Source organism: Notolepis coatsorum (genome assembly GCF_963971535.1).
Source record: "Notolepis coatsorum genome assembly, chromosome: 19".
Classification (NCBI taxonomy): domain Eukaryota; kingdom Metazoa; phylum Chordata; class Actinopteri; order Aulopiformes; family Paralepididae; genus Notolepis; species Notolepis coatsorum.
In genome coordinates, this window is record NC_140183.1 from 65193340 (window position 1) to 65212917 (window position 19578).

A 19578-nucleotide genomic window follows, 5' to 3' on the forward strand; every position below is an offset into this window, starting at 1 on the left:
GTTTGGAAATCATCTGGCGACCCCCCCCCCCCCCCCCCCCCCCCCGCGGCGGCTCGCGACCCCCGACTTTGGGAACCCCTGTTATAAGGAACCCTACAACGTCTTGTATTATGGGTCCATGTGATTTATCTGACTGACTGAGAAGAGATAGGATAATGCTGTCGTCAGCAAATTTTACAATATGGTGATTTATATATTTGCTAAGATGAGATCTATACTTATACTTGACAACAACAACCGCGTGCAACACTCACAGACCACAGCCGATACAGGGCACCCAACCAGAGCTAACTGTCTCAACACCATGGTATGAAATCTCCTGGTAGACTGACATTCCGAGCCGTCTTTGTAGGTTAGCTACTGTACTGTAAGTATTTAAGTTCGTTATTGCCTATTTGTTGATCCAGGAGGAAGAGAGACTGTTTTTCCATTGGGCCAACATCACAGTTGATGCACAATGTTATTCTTTCATCATGTATTTACATGTGTTTGTGTTGTGCTGGAAAATCTGTGAGCAAAGGCCACATATTTGCTAAACACAACACCCTGAGCTAAACACAACCTTTTAAATCTATGACACTATGTGTCTTTGTTCCTTACTAGGGCTGAGACTTTATCGCATTCATTTCGATTAATTAACTACAGAAAGAATTAAAAGTTAAAAAGATTTATGCATTTAATCGCATGATGATTTTTCTTTATTGTGTAAGAATTAGTGCTGTCAGGCGATTAAAAAAATGAATCTAATTAATTACAGGATTTGTAATGAATTAATCTAATTAATCACATTTTAATCGCATAACCATTTTAGGCCTGCTATTTTATATTCTATAATCATATTTCAAATGTGTCCGGATGGCAGAATTCAGTACTGTATCTACAAAACCTTCTGTTTAATCATCTTCCCTTTATTCGTTTGCTTAGATTTTTCAGGTCTGGTACATTTTAGCATGGTGTTATTCACAGTAAAAAAAAAAAAAAAAAAATTATTGAATTGATATTCTCATTTGGTTCATTACAATTTACTCAAGCCTAGTAACAGACACAGTATTTCTGACACTGGGAATACATTCCCTGAGATCCATAGATGTCCCTAGAATCAGATACCAAGAACATGCAAATGGACCATTTAAAAAAAAAGTTTGTAAATGTTTATTCTACGTTCTTATGGAATGAATGAGATAAAAATTATAATAATAATAAATAAATAAATTTTGATTTTATTTATTTTATAAAATTTGAGTTAATTTTCATAACGCGATAATTTGCTGTGTAATTAATTAATCGAATTAACGCGATAAACTGACAGCCGTAGTAAGAATGTTACCTTTCAAAGGAGACTAAACTCATGCATGTGCTATAAGTATAAAGTATAATAAATCGCAAATTCATACAGAATACTGAAAAAATAAGAGAAATTTAGATCAATCAAGAGTTATTTTTTTTCAATGGTCAACTGTTCTGGAATGTACTTGAAAGTACTGCGTTTTACTTTTACCTCGAAAGTGCTTGAGTTTACAAAAGGTCCCTTGCGCTATATATTATTCCTAAAATGTCTGCACTTTGTTAAAAAATTGCATTGATCTGTTGGTCTGTGTAGTAGCTAATACAGGATTTTTCTGCTTAAACATATATATAATGTATATTCATTGATTCACTCGTATACCAAAATCCATTTGAATTGAACAATTTTGCTTTTCGCATCAAATATTGAATGCGATTAAAATGTGATTAATTTCGATTAATTAACTACAAAGTCTCGAATTAATTCGCTAAATTTTTTTATCGAGTCCCACCACTATTCCTTACACATCTATTTTGATAGAATGAGCTTGCTAAGCAGATTTTTCAATATAGATGTATGCATTATTTATTTACTTTGTTAACACTTTAATCGCCATGGGTTAAATTCATAATTTACCATCCCTCGCCAGCTCTATTTGTCTATGGAGAAGTTCCCCTTCTTTGCAGGGCTATAACTTTTTAAATTCTATTGCTACATTGCCATTATTATGGCCCATTCATGTCCTATATGTATTGTTCAGGGTGTAGCAACGTTAAACTTTTTCATTCACATATTCATACTAAAATATGGTCTAAAGTATAAGTATGTTTTTATCGTTTTCTGCAGCTTTCTTCAGAACGTGATTTATAGCCCTAAATGCATTATATTGATGATGAAATACAGTTTGGTAGCGATCGGCGCGAGATGAAAAATTTCAACTGGACGTACTTCTGTTGATCTACGTATGATCTGATGATGACCGGATGGGCGGGGGATCGTTTATAATTCCGTGGGCAGCGTTAGATGCTTCATCCAGAGTGGGTCATATGTTCATCATAGCAGTTTATATGGAATACGTTAGAAAATAACGCTGAATCTTACCGTATGTTCCTCGCGCCGTTGGACGATCAGCGTAGAGTAGACCGTTTTCGATTATGGGATGTTGATCCTGATGAACCATTTCCAGGTTGTATAATACTATATACGTCCAAATAACGTTGTTTATTGAGTTAGGGCGAGCGATTGATCATCCAGTGTGTTGAGATGGAGTCCGGCTACCGATCGCGAGTGCCCGGAGCACATATGGATGAGCACTTCCTGTTTGGCGCGCCCCTCCCTCTTGGCCGATCTGCCGATCGGCCACCAGATGGCGCTCTCGAACCGTTAGACAGTTGAGTGGAGCTCACCAGTACATCTCAGGGCTCCGGAAAGGAAATATGATTTCGATGACAGATTTTTTAAATATTGACATCAAAGCCGAGTTACGGCATCTTCGGCAGAATGAGCATGGCTAGGTGTTATGGTTTGTAACCGACCTCAAACGCAACGGCACAGACAGGTAGTTCAGAGTTAGCCAAATACTAGGGCGTATTTATTTACAGAGTCAAAAAAAGGGTAAAGTACTATTATCAAACAAACAGGGAGACTGCCTTCGGCAGAGTCATCTGCGGCTCTGCAGAATCCTCCTGGTGATAGCGGTGGGGAATTGGCATGTGACGTTATAGCGGCTCTGCAGATACTCCCAGCTTTAACTCAAGGTGGAAAACGGAGAGAGAGAGAGGTATCAGAAAACAGTCCAACGAAACACAGAGGCAGTGTGGTTCCCTCCTCCTTTAGCTGTGTCCAGAACCAATTGACAGTGACAGTCTTCAGTGTTCCCCACAACACACAACTTAGCTGAGTCAGTGCAAACAAAACGAAATCTTCAGTGTCTCTTCTAAAACACACAATCAGAATAATCCAGAGGGGTTTGGTTCCACTCACCCAAGCGCAACGCGTAAAGCGGGTAAAACGAGGCGCAGCTCCAAACGGGGAACAAGGTTCTCAACAGAAAGGTCCTGGAGAGAAAGTAGACCAGGAACAGCAACGGGGGAAAAGCAGGCAAATGCAGTTGTATTCCAGAACGACCCGACAACGATAGAAGGAAGGTCCAGGTATATAAAGCCCTCAGGGGCGCTAATCACAAACTATGACAGCTGCGTGATGAAAGTGGCAATCGCTCAAAAAGCGTGTGGCGGGGAATGCACCAATCAGCACCCTACCTCAGGAGAGCGTGTGGCGGGGAACGAACCAAACCTCACAGTACCCCCCCCTCCACGGGAGCCACCCAGCGACCAGCCCGACCCGGCTCGCCCGGATGGGCACGATGGAAGTCGGTGATTAGGCCGGGATCCACGATGAGCTGGCGGGAGACCCAGCTCCGTTCCTCCGGGCCGTACCCCTCCCAGTCCACCAGGTACTGGAACCCCCGACCCCGCCGTCGAACGCCCATCAACCGGCGGACCTGCCACTGGGGGTGACCGTCCACCATCACGGGAGGAGGTGGTTCCGGAGCAGGAGGCATCAGGGGACTGAGAGAGACAGGCTTAACCCGGGACACATGGAAAACGGGGTGAATGTGCATGGACGCAGGAAGCTTAAGACTCACCGCCGCCGGACTGAGTACCTTCAGAACCTCAAAAGGACCGACGAACCGGGGGTTAAGCTTCTTGGCCGAGGACCGAAGCGGAAGGTCCCTTGCGGAAAGCCACACCCTCTGCCCAGGGTGGTACGTCGGCGCAGGGACCCGGCGCCGGTCAGCCCCACGACTGGCGCACTCCGATGACTGGAGCAGCGCAGTCCTGGTGATCTCCCAGACCCGACGGCACCGGTCGAGGTGGTCCTGTATGGAGGGAACTGCCACCTCCGACTCCTGTGCAGGGAAAAGAGGGGGTTGGTAGCCCAGGGATACCTCAAAAGGTGAGAGGCCGGTGGCGGAACTGACCATGGAGTTGATGGAGTACTCGACCCAGGGAAGGAAACGGCTCCAAGAAGCGGGTTTCTCGGCAGCCACACACCGAAGAGCAGACTCCACACTCTGGTTCATCCTCTCCGTTTGTCCGTTAGTCTGGGGATGATAACCAGAGGAAAGACTGACCGTTGCCCCCAATCCCTTGCAAAAAGCCCGCCATACCTGGGAAGTGAACTGGGGCCCCCGGTCCGAGACGACGTCCTGGGGAAACCCATGGAGGCGAAACACGTGGCGTGTCAGGAGGTCCGCCGTCTCGGCCGCCGAGGGAAGCTTGGGAAGGGCCACGAGGTGAACCCCCTTGCTGAACCGATCCACCACGGTCAGTAGGCACGTGTTCCCCTGGGAAGAAGGAAGACCCGTGACGAAGTCCAACGCCACATGGGACCAAGGGCGGCTCGGAATGGGAAGCGGCTGCAATAGCCCGGAGGGTGCCTGGTGGGAGGCCTTGCTGCGGGCGCAGACTGCGCAGGCCAGTACGAACTCCTTGACGTCGTTCCTCATGGTGGGCCACCAGAATCGACGAGCCAGGAAGGAGAACGTGCGATGAACGCCTGGGTGGCAGGCGAACCGGCTGGTATGGCCCCACTGGAGGACCCGGGACCGGACTGAGTCGGGGACGAAGAGACGATGAACCGGTACATTGCCTGGAGCGCGATGGAAGCGTAGGGCACGCCTTACCACCCCCTCGATGCCCAAGGTGACTACTCCTACCACCCTGGCCTCTGGGAAGATGGGAGTCGGGTCCTCAGTGGTTGGAGCCCCCTTGGAGTGTAACCGGGACAGGGAGTCGGCCTTCGTGTTGCGGGAACCAGGGCGAAACGTCAGCGAGAAGTCGAACCGACTGAGGAAGCTGGCCCATCTTGCCTGCCGGCCATTGAGGCGCTTGGAAGCACGGATGTACGTCAGGTTCTTGTGGTCCGTCCAAATGGTAAATGGCTCCTCGGCCCCCTCTAGCCAATGACGCCACTCTTCCAAGGCAGCCACAACCGCCAGCAGCTCCCGATTGCCGATGTCGTAGTTCTTCTCGGCAGGGAGGAAACGACGCGAGTAGAAGGCGCACGGATGTACCTTCTGGTCCGTTGCCGACCGCTGGGATAAGATAGCTCCTAGTCCAGTATCCGAGGCGTCCACCTCTACGATGAACTGTCTCTTGGGGTCTGGATGGAGCAAGACCGGGGCGGAAGTGAACCTCTTCTTGAGGGAGCGGAACGCAGCACACGCCGCTGTGGACCAGTCGAACGGCAGGGCGGGAGAGGTCAGCCTGGTAAGTGGTTCCGCCACCTGACTGTAGTTCCGGATGAATCTTCGGTAGAAGTTGGCGAACCCGAGGAAGCTCTGTAACTCCTTCCGAGAGGTGGGTTCCGGCCACTCCTCCACGGCCCGGATCTTGCTCGGGTCAGCTCGGGTCAAGCCTCTCTCCACGATGAAGCCCAGGTAATCGACGGAGTCGGAGTGGAATCGGCACTTCTCTGCCTTGACGAAGAGCCGATTGTGGAGGAGGCGCTCCAGCACACGGCGGACATGCTGGATGTGTTCCTCGAGGGTCTTGGAGAAAATGAGGATGTCGTCTAAGTATACTACCACAAACTCCTCCAGCATGTCACGAAGGACGTCGTTCATGAGCGCCTGGAATACCGCCGGAGCGTTAGTGAGGCCGAACGGCATTACCAGGTACTCGTAGTGGCCCCTGGGAGTCTTGAAGGCGGTCTTCCACTCATCGCCCTCTCGGATACGGACCAGATGGTAGGCACTCCGGAGGTCCAGCTTGGTAAAGACGGTAGCCTGGGTGAGAGGCTCGAAGGTGGAGTTCATGAGAGGAAGAGGGTACTTGTTCTTAATGGTGATCTCGTTGAGTTGGCGATAGTCGATGCAGGGTCGAAGGTCTCCGTCCTTCTTCCCAACAAAGAAGAAACCGGCCGCCACAGGGGAGGAGGAAGGCCGAATGAGTCCTGCTTCCAAGGACTCAGAGATATATTGATCCATCGCTGCCTTCTCAGGGACGGTCAGACTGTAGAGGCGGCTGCCGGGAAGGGGAGCCCCTGAGCGGAGGTCGATGGCACAGTCGTAAGGCCGGTGAGGCGGAAGGGCCTGAGCCCTGGACTTACTGAAAACCTACTCGAGGTCGTGGTACTCGGGGGGTATGGTCGAGAGGTCCGGAGGCGGCTCACAAACGGACCTCCGGGGCGAGGGACAGGACGCCGCCTGAAGACACTGGGCATGACAGGAGGAGCTCCACCCCCTGATGGTACCGGAGGACCAGGCGATGTGGGGCTCGTGCAGCGCGAGCCAGGGCCGGCCCAGGACTACTGGGACAAGAGGGGATCTGGTGATAAAAAACTGGAGTCTCTCAACGTGGTTACCAGCAATGGTGAGCAGGACAGGTGCGTTGAGTAATGTCAGCCAGGCGGTGTTGGTCCAATGCGAACACCTCCAATGGCCTCACGAGGTCCTCTAGTGGAATGTTGGCCCGGGTAGCAAACTCGAAGTCTAGTAAACTCTCGTCAGCACCCGAGTCAATGAGTGCCTCCACCGTGGCCCGTTGGTCCGCCCAGGCCAGGGTGAAGCTCATCAGACGGCTAGGTGGTGCACGGCTCTGGGAACGAGAAAAACGGCTCACCAGGATCTCCCGGGGTCCCGGCGAGCCTGGTCTTTTGGCCGGGTGGGGCAGTTGGAGATACGGTGTCCATCCCGACCGCAGTAGAGGCAAAGGCCGGACCTGAACCTTGCCTCCCGTTCAGCTTGGCTAAGATGTGAACGTCCCAGCTGCATGGGTTCCTCCCCGGGCACCGAACGGGAGGGGAAGGAACCACCAGTTGTGTTGGGAGCAGGGCGGACCGCAGTACCGTCACGAGTACGGGGGGTCTGGGGAACCTCTGGAGGTCCCGGTCGGGCTCTCTCACGTCTTCTCTCCTGGAGGCGTCCGTCGATGCGAATGGCGAGGCTGAATAGGTCCTCGAGGGACTCAGGTTCCTCACGGGTCGCGAGCTGGTCCCTGACAGCGTCGTTGAGCCCCCTCATGAAGGTGAGACGAAGCGCTTGATCGTTCCAACCGCTCTCCGTTGCTGCCAGTCTGAACTCCAGCACGTAGTCGGTGACCCCGCCACTGCCCTGCCGGAAGGTGCCCAACCGAGCTCCAGGGTCCTGGCCACGGGCTGGGTGGTGGAAAACCCTGCGGAGCTCAGCCACGAAGTCTGGGTAGGAAAAACAGAAATCAGCCCCCATTGCCCAGGAGGCAGTAACCCACTGTGCTGCCCGGCCTGAGAGCAGGTTAGTCACGTAAGCCACTCGGGCTCCCCTTGAAGTGAATCGGCTGGGTTGATGACGAAAAACCAACTCACATTGCATGATGAATGTGGCACAATCCTCGAAGTTATCATTGAACAAGCGTGGTTCGGAGAGACGGGGCTCCCGAGGTGCGGGATCGGGAGGCGCGGGGCCTGCCACGGCTGCGGGTGATGCTCCGGCCGAGGCTCCTGTAGTAGGTGGGGTTACAAGCAAGGTGTTAACGGCTTCACTCAGCGCTTGTAATTGGTGGAGAATATTAGTCTGCTGATTACCCTGGGCTGTCTGCAGGCTAGCCAGAGAGCCAAGGGACTCCTGAATAGGCAGGACCTGGTCTCGGAGCTCCTGTACAGCAGCCGCAGCCGCACCTAGCTGTAGGCTGTGGTCGTTGGTTAATTCAATCTGGACCGCCAACGCTGTTCTGACCCTGTCTGTGTCGGCTGAGATCGTCATGGTCGGGTCGTAATGTTATGGTTTGTAACCGACCTCAAACGCAACGGCACAGACAGGTAGTTCAGAGTTAGCCAAATACTAGGGCGTATTTATTTACAGAGTCAAAATAAGGGTAAAGTACTATTATCAAACAAACAGGGAGACTGCCTTCGGCAGAGTCATCTGCGGCTCTGCAGAATCCTCCTGGTGATAGCGGTGGGGAATTGGCATGTGACGTTGTAGCGGCTCTGCAGATACTCCCAGCTTTAACTCAAGGTGGAAAACGGAGAGAGAGAGAGGTATCAGAAAACAGTCCAACGAAACACAGAGGCAGTGTGGTTCCCTCCTCCTTTAGCTGTGTCCAGAACCAATTGACAGTGACAGTCTTCAGTGTTCCCCACAACACACAACTTAGCTGAGTCAGTGCAAACAAAACGAAATCTTCAGTGTCTCTTCTAAAACACAGAATAATCCGGAGGGGTTTGGTTCCACTCACCCAAGCGCAACGCGTAAAGCGGGTAAAACGAGGCGCAGCTCCAAACGGGGAACAAGGTTCTCAACAGCGGTTCTCCATAGAAAGGTCCTGGAGAGAAAGTAGACCAGGAACAGCAACGGGGGAAAAGCAGGCAAATGCAGTTGTATTCCAGAACGACCCGACAACGATAGAAAGAAGGTCCAGGTATATAAAGCCCTCAGGGGCGCTAATCACAAACTATGACAGCTACGTGATGAAAGTGGCAATCGCTCAAAAAGCGTGTGGCGGGGAATGCACCAATCAGCACCCTACCTCAGGAGAGCGTGTGGCGGGGAACGAACCAAACCTCACACTAGGAATGACGTCTTAACTCGTCCCCGGCGATCATCATCATCATTAGGTGGCTTCTTCGTTCCGAAGGTTGCCTATCACTCTCCAACCCATTCTGTCCCCACTTCTTCTCTCCAACTCCGTGACTCCGCCTCTCACTCCACTCCAATCACAGACATCGTCTACCCAGCCTCTTCTTGGTCTTCCACTTCCTCTCTTTCCATCCACCTTCCCCATCACCACCTTCTTGAACATCTCCCCGCTGGATCCTCTCAGAACATGCCCGCACAACTCCATCTTTCTCTTTTTCAACCTCTCCAGCAGCTGTCCCCCTTGCATATCCGCTCTTCTCAGTACCTCCTCATTCTTGATCTTATCCTTCCATGTTATCTTCAGCATCTTCCTCAGTGTCCACATTTCAAAAGAGTCTATCATCCTCTTTAGTGTTAATAGTTAATAGTGTTAATATGCACATAATAATAATAATAATAATAATAATAATAATAATAATAATAATAATAATAATAATAATAATAATAATAATAATAATAATAATAATAATAACTTTATTTGTATAGCACTTTTCATACAGAGGTTGCAGTTCAAAGTGCTTCACAACAGTAAAAAATACAGGCATGAGCGAGCATAGCAAGGTATGGTAAATCACAGTGTTTCACATTAGGATCTAGCATCCCAATAAAATGTTTGAATGTGTGAACAGAGAAGTCAACTGAGTTCATCAAGTGGGCATGGCGAATAAGGTGAACACTGTATAACTATGTTTCTTAAACTGTGGCTTGGGATCTAAAAGAGGTCCTGGGGTTTCTGGTCAGTGTCTACAAGACAGTCTAAGTGGTTTCATCTCCATCGACATAAACATTCTGAATGGACCCAAGTCGATTTCCCTGTGCATTGTTTGCTAATATCAAAGCCGTCAGAGAATAAACTGGGGTTCAAGCTGTTTCCCTAGCAACACAATTCCACTGAAACCGCCTATAGCTATCAGCCTTGGCCCAAGGACTGGATACAAATAATGGACTAAATCTGGGTCCTGAGCTGAAAAAGGTGTTATAACTTGTGATGTATTGCATGATGCTGGCATTGTCCCAGTCCACTTAAAACACATCTTACTCAGGGCAGCTGGGTAGCGCAGTGGACTAAGCACTCGCCTACCACCGCAGAGACTCTGGGATCAAATCCAGCTGTCAGCAGTACCTCCGGCTTGGTCAGTCGTCCCTACTAATACAATTGGCAGTGTTAGCGGGTGGGAAGCTGGTGGGGTATGTGTCCTGGCCGTTGTAAACTGCGACCCCTACTGGTCGGTCGGGGCACCTGTTCAGCAGGGAGAGGATCTGGGGGAAATAGCGTGAACCTCTGTACGCGTTACGTTCCCCCAGTGAAACTCCTCGCTGTCAGGTGAAAAGAAGCGGCTGGCGACTCCACATGTATCGGAGGAGGCCTGTGATAGTTCTACACCCTCCCCAGGCCGACAGTGGGGCAATGTGCGCAACGACCAGGAATGGAATTGGCATAACGACTAAATTGGGATGGGTGAAAAAAATACAGAAAGCCCAAAAATAAATTGAATAAAAAATAATAAAAAAAAAAACACATCTTACTCAACCTCATATCCTATCATTTACATTTTACATTTAGTCATTTAGCTGACACTTTTATCCAAAGCGACTTACAAGTTCTGTACGACAAGTCGGCAGGAAGGGTACAACTCTTTCAACTGAGTAACTAACAATGTTCATCAAAGTGTTGAAACTGCAGTGCTGCAGTGTTGAGTGCATATTAGTAGAGACGTGAGTATATTAGGAAGAGTGCAAATAGAGGACAGTAAGAGTGCATGATAGTAGAGGACAGTAAGAACCTTGACTTTTCTGTCTGTAAACTGTGTGTTTGTCTGTGTGTGTCTGTTTCAGGCCACGCCAGGATCGTGCACCTGCTGTTGGAAAGGACCACGTCGGGCACCATCCCCTCAGACAGCCAGGGAGCCACACCTCTGCACTACGGAGCCCAGAGCAACTACGCTGTAAGGCGGGCGGATTATCAGGGCCGACCTCTGTTGTTGGTCGACCCATTGATTGTTCAGTTGTTAGGCTGCTGGTTGACCAGGATTACTTTTGGGAATTATTTAGCTAGGGAAATAAACCGGTGCACAATAAAAAAAAAATAATAATAATATTTTTTTTTAATTAATTAATAAAAAAAACAAGGGTGAAATTAAACTGGTGCACTGTGCACTGGTGCTTTGAAGGAAAGCTGTTGAATGCATTTAGCTCGTTAAGTCATCTGCTTCAGCAGAACATGATGACAATCAGGTGACCTCCCACGTAACAGTGACATGTGTGCACGTACACACACGCGCCCACACACACACACACACAGCTGTCTGCCGCCTCAAATGTCTGTGAACTGTTCATTGTTGATAATATAGACCTAATTGTATGTAGGCTAAAATAACTATTCATTGAATATGTCTACAGCCTGCCACAGTGACTATGGTTGGTGGTTATTTATCTCACAGTTATTCATTGATATTTTACAACTTCTTAACTCGTTTTGGTTTAAAAATGTGTTTATATATATTTTTACCATATTATTACATGTCACCATGCATTTATTACATGCTTCAGCGTTGAACCGAATATAAATCGGCTTAATTCATCTTTTTGACTAACTGATTGTCGAGAGAATAGATGACTTTTGGTCGAACGGTATTGTTTTGGTGGAAGGACAGCCCTACACACTATTACACCAGAGAATCACACAACGCTATGTGATATAGTTTGATATTTAAGTAGCGTCAATATTAATTGGATGCAGATTAGAGGAAAGCTTCACATCCAGTGTTTGGGTTTGTTTTCTCTGACATTGTTACCAGCTACCAACTGAAAGAAGTAAGAACTGAACAAACAAACCAACTGAACAAACAAACAACCGCAGTGAGCTACTTCCCTCTGACTCACACATTTACAAGCTTCCAGCAGCCTTTTATATTGGTTCCCCACATAGATAGTAGTGGAGCAAATGCGGAATTCCAAGATGCGGCTTTTCGAGTTTCAAGTTTTCAAGTTTTCAAGTTTTATTTGTCACATAAGGTACATTATAGTGAAATGCCTGGTTCTGTATGACTCCTCCTGATATTGTGCTTCATTCAGTAAAATAGTAAAAGACCAAACACTATACAAAATATACAAAACGAAAATGTACAAAATGCAAACATTTCAGAGAGGAGGCGTGCTTATAGATTCACAATGACATTTCAGAGAGATATATTTAACGTTATATTTAGGGGCAACAGTGGCTCGGGAGGTAGAGCAGTCGTCTGGTAATCCGGAGGTTCCCGGTTAAATTCCCGCTCCTCCGGGTCAGCATGTCAATGTGTCCTTGAGCAAGACACTTAACCCCTAATTGCTCCTGATGAACAGGTTTGCACCTTGCATGGTTGCCTCTGCCGTGAATGTGTGAGTGAATGTGTAATGTGAAGAACACATTTTTAAAGCTCTTTGGATAAAAGCACTATATAAATGCAGCCATTTACTATTTATATATTTTGTACGTTACAAAACTCTCGCAATGTACGAAGAGTTACGTCATTTCTGCGTGTGTGTACGTGTGTATCTCGCGAACTCCCCCTTTAAGGATTCGTCTGAGGTCCCGTATGATTGACCGTAACGTGTCACTCTGCTTGTCTCCGCGGCGCAGGAGACGGTGGGCGTGTTCCTGTCACACCCCTCGGTAAAGGACGAGCCCGACCTGGAGGGACGCACAGCGTTCATGTGGGCCGCCGGGAAGGGCAGCGACGACGTCATCCGCATCATGCTGACCATCACGCCCAACATTGACATCAACATGGCCGACAAGTACGGAGGCACCGGTACGCATGGTGGTAATAAGTACTAAGCCTGGGGAGACGGCGTTCTCTAAGTAAGGAAGTAATGATTCTTCGGTCTGGGGTCTGTCAGGTGAAGAGGAACCTGGTGAGCTCAGTGAGCCTGGTGACCTACATGCCCCACCACTGCCATCGTGTAACAAACATTCTTTCATACACACACACACCCGCGAGCGCGAACGCCTCTCTGCTCTGTTTGTTTTTGGAGCGTGGCGTATGAGGTGACGCAGGTCTGTGAGGCCCGAAGCGATGATGTCACAGGGGATTCCCTGGTGCGGGGAACAGACACGCGGGGGGGGGGGGGGGGGGATGCCCCAGGGCGGTGGAGCGAAAGAGGAAGAGAGAGAGAGAGTCAGCCAGCTAAATTTATGTAACCCAGTGAGCTTGTTGAACTGACTCTCACCACTGACTCACCACTGCCAGCACTGTGCTCTGATTTCCCATCTCACTCCACCATCACAGTAAGCCATCACAGTAAAGCCATCTCACTCCACCATCACAGTAAACCATCACAGTAAAGCCATCTCACTCCACCATCACAGTAAACCATCACAGTAAAGCCATCTCACTCCACCATCACAGTAAGCCATCTCACTCCACCATCACAGTAAACCATCTCACTCCACCATCACAGTAAACCATCTCACTCCACCATCACAGTAAACCATCACAGTAAACCATCTCACTCCACCATCACAGTAAACCATCTCACTCCACCATCACAGTAAACCATCTCACTCCACCACCACAGTAAACCATCACAGTAAACCATCTCACTCCACCATCACAGTAAACCATCTCACTCCACCATCACAGTAAACCATCACAGTAAAGCCATCTCACTCAACCATCACAGTAAACCATCTCACTCCACCATCACAGTAAGCCATCTCACTCCACCATCACAGTAAGCCATCTCACTCCACCATCACAGTAAACCATCTCACTCCACCATCACAGTAAGCCATCTCACTCCACCATCACAGTAAGCCATCTCACTCCACCATCACAGTAAACCATCTCACTCCACCATCACAGTAAGCCATCTCACTCCACCATCACAGTAAGCCATCTCACTCCACCATCACAGTAAACCATCTCACTCCACCATCACAGTAAACCATCTCACTCCACCATCACAGTAAACCATCTCACTCCACCATCACAGTAAACCATCTCACTCCACCATCACAGTAAACCATCTCACTCCACCATCACAGTAAACCATCTCACTACACCATCACAGTAAACCATCTCACTACACCATCACAGTAAACCATCTCACTACACCATCACAGTAAACCATCTCACTCCACCATCACAGTAAACCATCTCACTCCACCATCACAGTAAACCATCACAGTAAACCATCTCACTCCACCATCACAGTAAACCATCTCACTCCACCATCACAGTAAACCATCACAGTAAACCATCTCACTCCACCATCACAGTAAACCATCTCACTCCACCATCACAGTAAACCATCTCACTCCACCATCACAGTAAACCATCTCACTCCACCACCACAGTAAACCATCTCTCTCACACACACACACACACACACACACACACACACACACACACACACACACACACACACACACACACACACATGCACACGCACACACACGCGTGTGGTGCTACTCCCTGGGCTGTTTGGACCTCTATAATCCCCACAACGATGGCAGGGTTAGGGAACAGTTCAGACATGCTAATGAGTCGGTGTGAAGGCGGACGGTGCTGGCAGGACTTCCATACACTTAACTCTAATCCCTGCTGTCTGGGGAGCGGAGGGGCTAGCCACCAGGAGGCTTCAGTGGAAAGCCTGTCTGTTTAACCCTCCTGTCTGGGGAGCAGAGGGGCTAGCCACCAGGAGGCTTCAGTGTCTGTCTAACCCTCCTGTCTGGGGAGCAGAGGGGCTAGCCACCAGGAGGCTTCAGTGTCTGTCTAACCCTCCTGTCTGGGGAGTGGAGGGGCTAGCCACCAGGAGGCTTCAGTGTCTGTCTAACCCTCCTGTCTGGGGAGTGGAGGGGCTAGCCACCAGGAGGCTTCAGTGTCTGTCTAACCCTCCTGTCTGGGGAGTGGAGGGGCTAGCCACCAGGAGGCTTCAGTGTCTGTCTAACCCTCCTGTCTGGGGAGCAGAGGGGCTAGCCACCAGGAGGCTTCAGTGTCTGTCTAACCCTCCTGTCTGGGGAGCGGAGGGGCTAGCCACCAGGAGGCTTCAGTGCCTGTTTAACCCTCCTGTCTGGGGAGTGGAGGGGCTAGCCACCAGGAGGCTTCAGTGTCTGTCTAACCCTCCTGTCTGGGGGGTGGAGGGGCTAGCCACCAGGAGGCTTCAGTGTCTGTCTAACCCTCCTGTCTGGGGAGCGGAGGGGCTAGCCACCAGGAGGCTTCAGTGCCTGTTTAACCCTCCCGTCTGGGGAGTGGAGGGGCTAGCCACCAGGAGGCTTCAGTGTCTGTCTAACCCTCCCGTCTGGGGAGTGGAGGGGCTAGCCACCAGGAGGCTTCAGTGTCTGTCTAACCCTCCTGTCTGGGGAGTGGAGGGGCTAGCCACCAGGAGGCTTCAGTGTCTGTCTAACCCTCCTGTCTGGGGAGTGGAGGGGCTAGCCACCAGGAGGCTTCAGTGCCTGTTTAACCCTCCCATCTGGGGAGTGGAGGGGCTAGCCACCAGGAGGCTTCAGTGTCTGTTTAACCCTCCCATCTGGGGAGCGAAGGGGCTAGCCACCAGGAGGCTTCAGTGTCTGTTTAACCCTCCTGTCTGGGGAGTGAAGGGGCTAGCCACCAGGTGCGTGCGTGCGTGCGTGCGTGCGTGCGTGCGTGCGTGCGTGCGTGCGTGCGTGCGTGCGTGCGTGCGTATGGAACAAACCTTCTTCAACAAACTGTACTAGTATCGACTCTTGGCCACATTATGTCATAGGCCTTGGCTATGGCTGATTCTGGTAGCCTTTGGTGTATCCATGTATCCATATAGACATATAGACAGTGGCTCAGGAGGTAGAGCAGTTACTGATAATCAGAAGGTTGACTGGTTTGTGTCCTTGAGCAAAACACTTAACCCCTAATTGCTCCCTATGAGCAGGTTGGCACCTCGCACGGTCGCCTCCGCCGTCAGTGTGTGAATGTGTGAGTGAACGGGTGAATGTGAGGAACAAAATTATAAAGCGATTTGGATAAAAGTGCTATATGAACGCACCATTTACCATTTATTGTGTATGTGTAATATTGATATACGATAATGTAGACTCAAATAACACAATAAGATGGCGGCGACAGTGACTCAGTAGGTAGAGCAGTCGTCTGGTAATCGGAAGGTTCCCGGTTTGATTCCCGCTTCTCCCGGGCAGCGTGTCGAAGTGTCCTTGAGCAAGACACTTAACCCCTCGTTTCTCCCGATGAGCAGATCGGTGCCTCGCATGGTCGCCTCCACCATCGGTTTGTGAATGCGAGGAACAAAATGTATTGTGTACGTGTAATATTGATATATATCGATGGCTGAAACGCAAAACCTCCTATCTGCAAAATTTCAGATTTTCTGATTTTACTTCGGATGATCTGTACCTATTCAGTCTGTCTGCAAGATATTTTCCAAAAGCCAAAAGCAGTGTATTGTATTGGGTATCCTTAAAAAAAATTGCATTCTGCAAGAAAGCAACAAGTTTTTTTTTGTTTTCTCAAAAAAGTGAAATTTTCAGATTTTCAGAAAAGGAGGTTTTGCGTTTCAGCCATTGATATGATATGTATATTCAAATAATACAATAAGATGTCCTCAAAAGTGCGGCTGGGTGGCGTAGCGGAGATTGCGCTCGTCACCAATGCAAGAGACTCCGGTATCGAATCCCAGTCTCAGCATTGCCTTCGACTTGGGCCGGCCGTCGTACTGGCTCATTTGGCAGAGTCAGCGGGTGGAAAGTCGATGGGTGGGGATTGGACGTTGTGGACAGCGACTCCTACAGGTCGGTTGGGTGACGCCTGCACAGCAGAGACAGGAAGTATCGGGGGCAGCGTGAGCCTCCCACGCGTTATTCCTCGCCACTGAGAGTACGCAATGTCTGGTGAAAAGATGCGACAGGCTGCCTCCTCGTGTACCGCAACGTTCAAGACAGGGGAGGGGAGAATTGGAAATACGAAATTGGGATGGGAGAAAAATAGAAAATGAGGAGAAAAAGTGGACACAAAAAAAAGATGTCCTCAAAAGCATAATGGAACATGAACTGAAGTGTGAAACGTGTGTGTTGCTGCAGCGCTGCACGCGGCCTCTCTGTCGGGCCATGTGAGCACCGTGAGGCTGCTGCTGGAGAGAGGGGCCATGGTGGACGCTCTGGACGTGATGAAGCACGCGCCGCTGTTCAGGGCCTGCGAGATGGGACACAGAGACGTCATCCTCACTCTCATCAAAGGTGGGCCAGGGAATACCTGTGCATAAGGAAACCCCAAAGCATGATTTTATTTTATTTATTCTAAAGTGTTTCTACTGCAGGTTCAGTCCTAAAGTGTTTCTACTGCAGGCTCAGTCCTAAAGTGTTTCTACTGCAGGTTCAGTCCTAAAGTGTTTCTACTGTAGGTTCAGTCCTAAAGTGTTTCTACTGCAGGTTCAGTCCTAAAGTGTTTCTACTGCAGGTTCAGTCCTAAAGTGTTTCTACTGCAGGTTCAGTTCTAAAGTGTTTCTACTGCAGGTTCAGTTCTAAAGTGTTTCTACTGTAGGTTCAGTTCTAAAGTGTTTCTACTGCAGGTTCAGTCCTAAAGTGTTTCTACTGCAGGTTCAGTCCTAAAGTGTTTCTACTGTAGGTTCAGTTCTAAAGTGTTTCTACTGTAGGCTCAGTTCTAAAGTGTTTCTACTGTAGGTTCAGTTCTAAAGTGTTTCTACTGCAGGTTCAGTCCTAAAGTGTTTCTACTGTAGGTTCAGTCCTAAAGTGTTTCTACTGCAGGTTCAGTTCTAAAGTGTTTCTACTGTAGGTTCAGTTCTAAAGTGTTTCTACTGTAGGCTCAGTTCTAAAGTGTTTCTACTGTAGGTTCAGTCCTAAAGTGTTTCTACTGCAGGTTCAGTTCTAAAGTGTTTCTACTGTAGGCTCAGTTCTAAAGTGTTTCTACTGTAGGTTCAGTCCTAAAGTGTTTCTACTGTAGGCTCCGTTCTAAAGTGTTTCTACTGCAGGTTCAGTCCTAAAGTGTTTCTACTGTAGGTTCAGTTCTAAAGTGTTTCTACTGCAGGTTCAGTTCTAAAGTGTTTCTACTGCAGGTTCAGTTCTAAAGTGTTTCTACTGCAGGTTCAGTCCTAAAGTGTTTCTACTGTAGGCTCAGTCCTAAAGTGTTTCTACTGTAGGTTCAGTCCTAAAGTGTTTCTACTGTAGGTTCAGTCCTAAAGTGTTTCTACTGCAGGTTCAGTTCTAAAGTGTTTCTACTGTAGGTTCAGTCCTAAAGTGTTTCTACTGCAGGTTCAGTTCTAAAGTGTTTCTACTGCAGGTTCAGTTCTAAAGTGTTTCTACTGTAGGTTCAGTCCTAAAGTGTTTCTACTGTAGGTCCAGTCCTAAAGTGTTTCTACTGTAGGCTCAGTCCTAAAGTGTTTCTACTGTAGGTTCTAAAGTGTTTCTACTGCAGGTTCAGTTCTAAAGTGTTTCTACTGTAGGTTCAGTCCTAAAGTGTTTCTACTGCAGGTTCAGTCCTTTTTTTTTTTTTGATCAAATTTTTTATTGACATTCTCACGAGACAAGACAACACATTAACCACAATCACAATACATAGAACTTCACAAGAAAATAACAAAAACAATAATAATAATGACTAACAATTATACAGACAAAAGAAAAGAAACCAGAGTTCAACCTACTAAATTAATTCCAAGGGGTACTATCTAATAAATGGTCTTTCCCAGTGTTCAGTCCCGATTCCCGGCCGTGTGACCCCATATTAATAAAACGTACATCTCCAACCCACCACAAGGACCATTTTTTGGGGGAACACGACCTGAAACCAGAGCAATGAACCTTCATGAAAAAACAAAAACCTGTAGGTGTTCCATAGACTCACAGAGACCGTGTAAAAGTGGCCAAACAGTGAAGAACTAGTTAAATAGCTGCCCCCCCATAATATCCCCAGCTAAACTCAAGATGACAAGACAAGGGACAAGACAGACAAAAACACTTCCTCCTCCCCCTCCCAAGAGACCGCCGGACTCACCCGAACACGCACCCCAACCCCGCTCAGCCGCACACTGCGGTCTTTACCTTCTCAGCTGCTGCGAACCACAGGTCAATTCCAGCCTGTCCCACCCCAATCACCCGGGCTGTGGATATCTCAAGATAAATCACATCCAATAGAGTTAGGGACCAGTTAATCATTGTAAGCTTCTCAGGCTCCTTCCATCTCATTGCTATTAGCTTCTTCGCTGCTGTGACGCCCGCTAGGACAACCCTTTTCAGTTGTACGGACGCGGGTAGTGTCGTTATATCGTTCAGGAGTAGCGTAACAGCTGAGAATGGGATAGTTAAGCCACACAGATCTGAAAGTTTGTCCGTTATTGACCTCCAGAAGCGGGCCACTGGTGGGCAATCCCAATACATATGCATATAAGTGCCAGTGGCCTTTTGAGAGCACAAAGTGCACCGAGAGTCGGTTATCAGTCCCATAGCAAATAGCTTCCTAGGTGTAAGATAGGTCCTATGAATATAATTAAAATTAATTTGCTGGTGATTGGGGTTGCGGGAAGATAATGCCACATTTGCCCAAACATCATCCCAGTCAAACTCGGGGTCCAACTCCGGGATATCCACACGCCAGATTGTATCCAATGATAAATTTTTATACGTGGATTGAATTAAGAGCGTATAAAAGTCGGAGACAAACCCTCTGGATGTCGTCCTGTCCAC

General features: G+C 48.6%; 1 protein-coding gene across 1 annotated transcript in view; it reads left to right on the plus strand.

The window, feature by feature from the left end:
• Positions 1-19578, plus strand: part of invs (inversin) — an 81842-nt gene that overhangs the window by 13504 nt on the left and 48760 nt on the right. Inside the window, exons 2-4 of the mRNA XM_084336988.1 lie at positions 10743-10852; positions 12529-12700; positions 16960-17115. Coding sequence (XP_084193114.1) covers positions 12601-12700; positions 16960-17115 — 256 coding nt within the window. The 5' untranslated portion in view covers positions 10743-10852; positions 12529-12600. The remainder of the gene's footprint in view (positions 1-10742; positions 10853-12528; positions 12701-16959; positions 17116-19578) is intronic.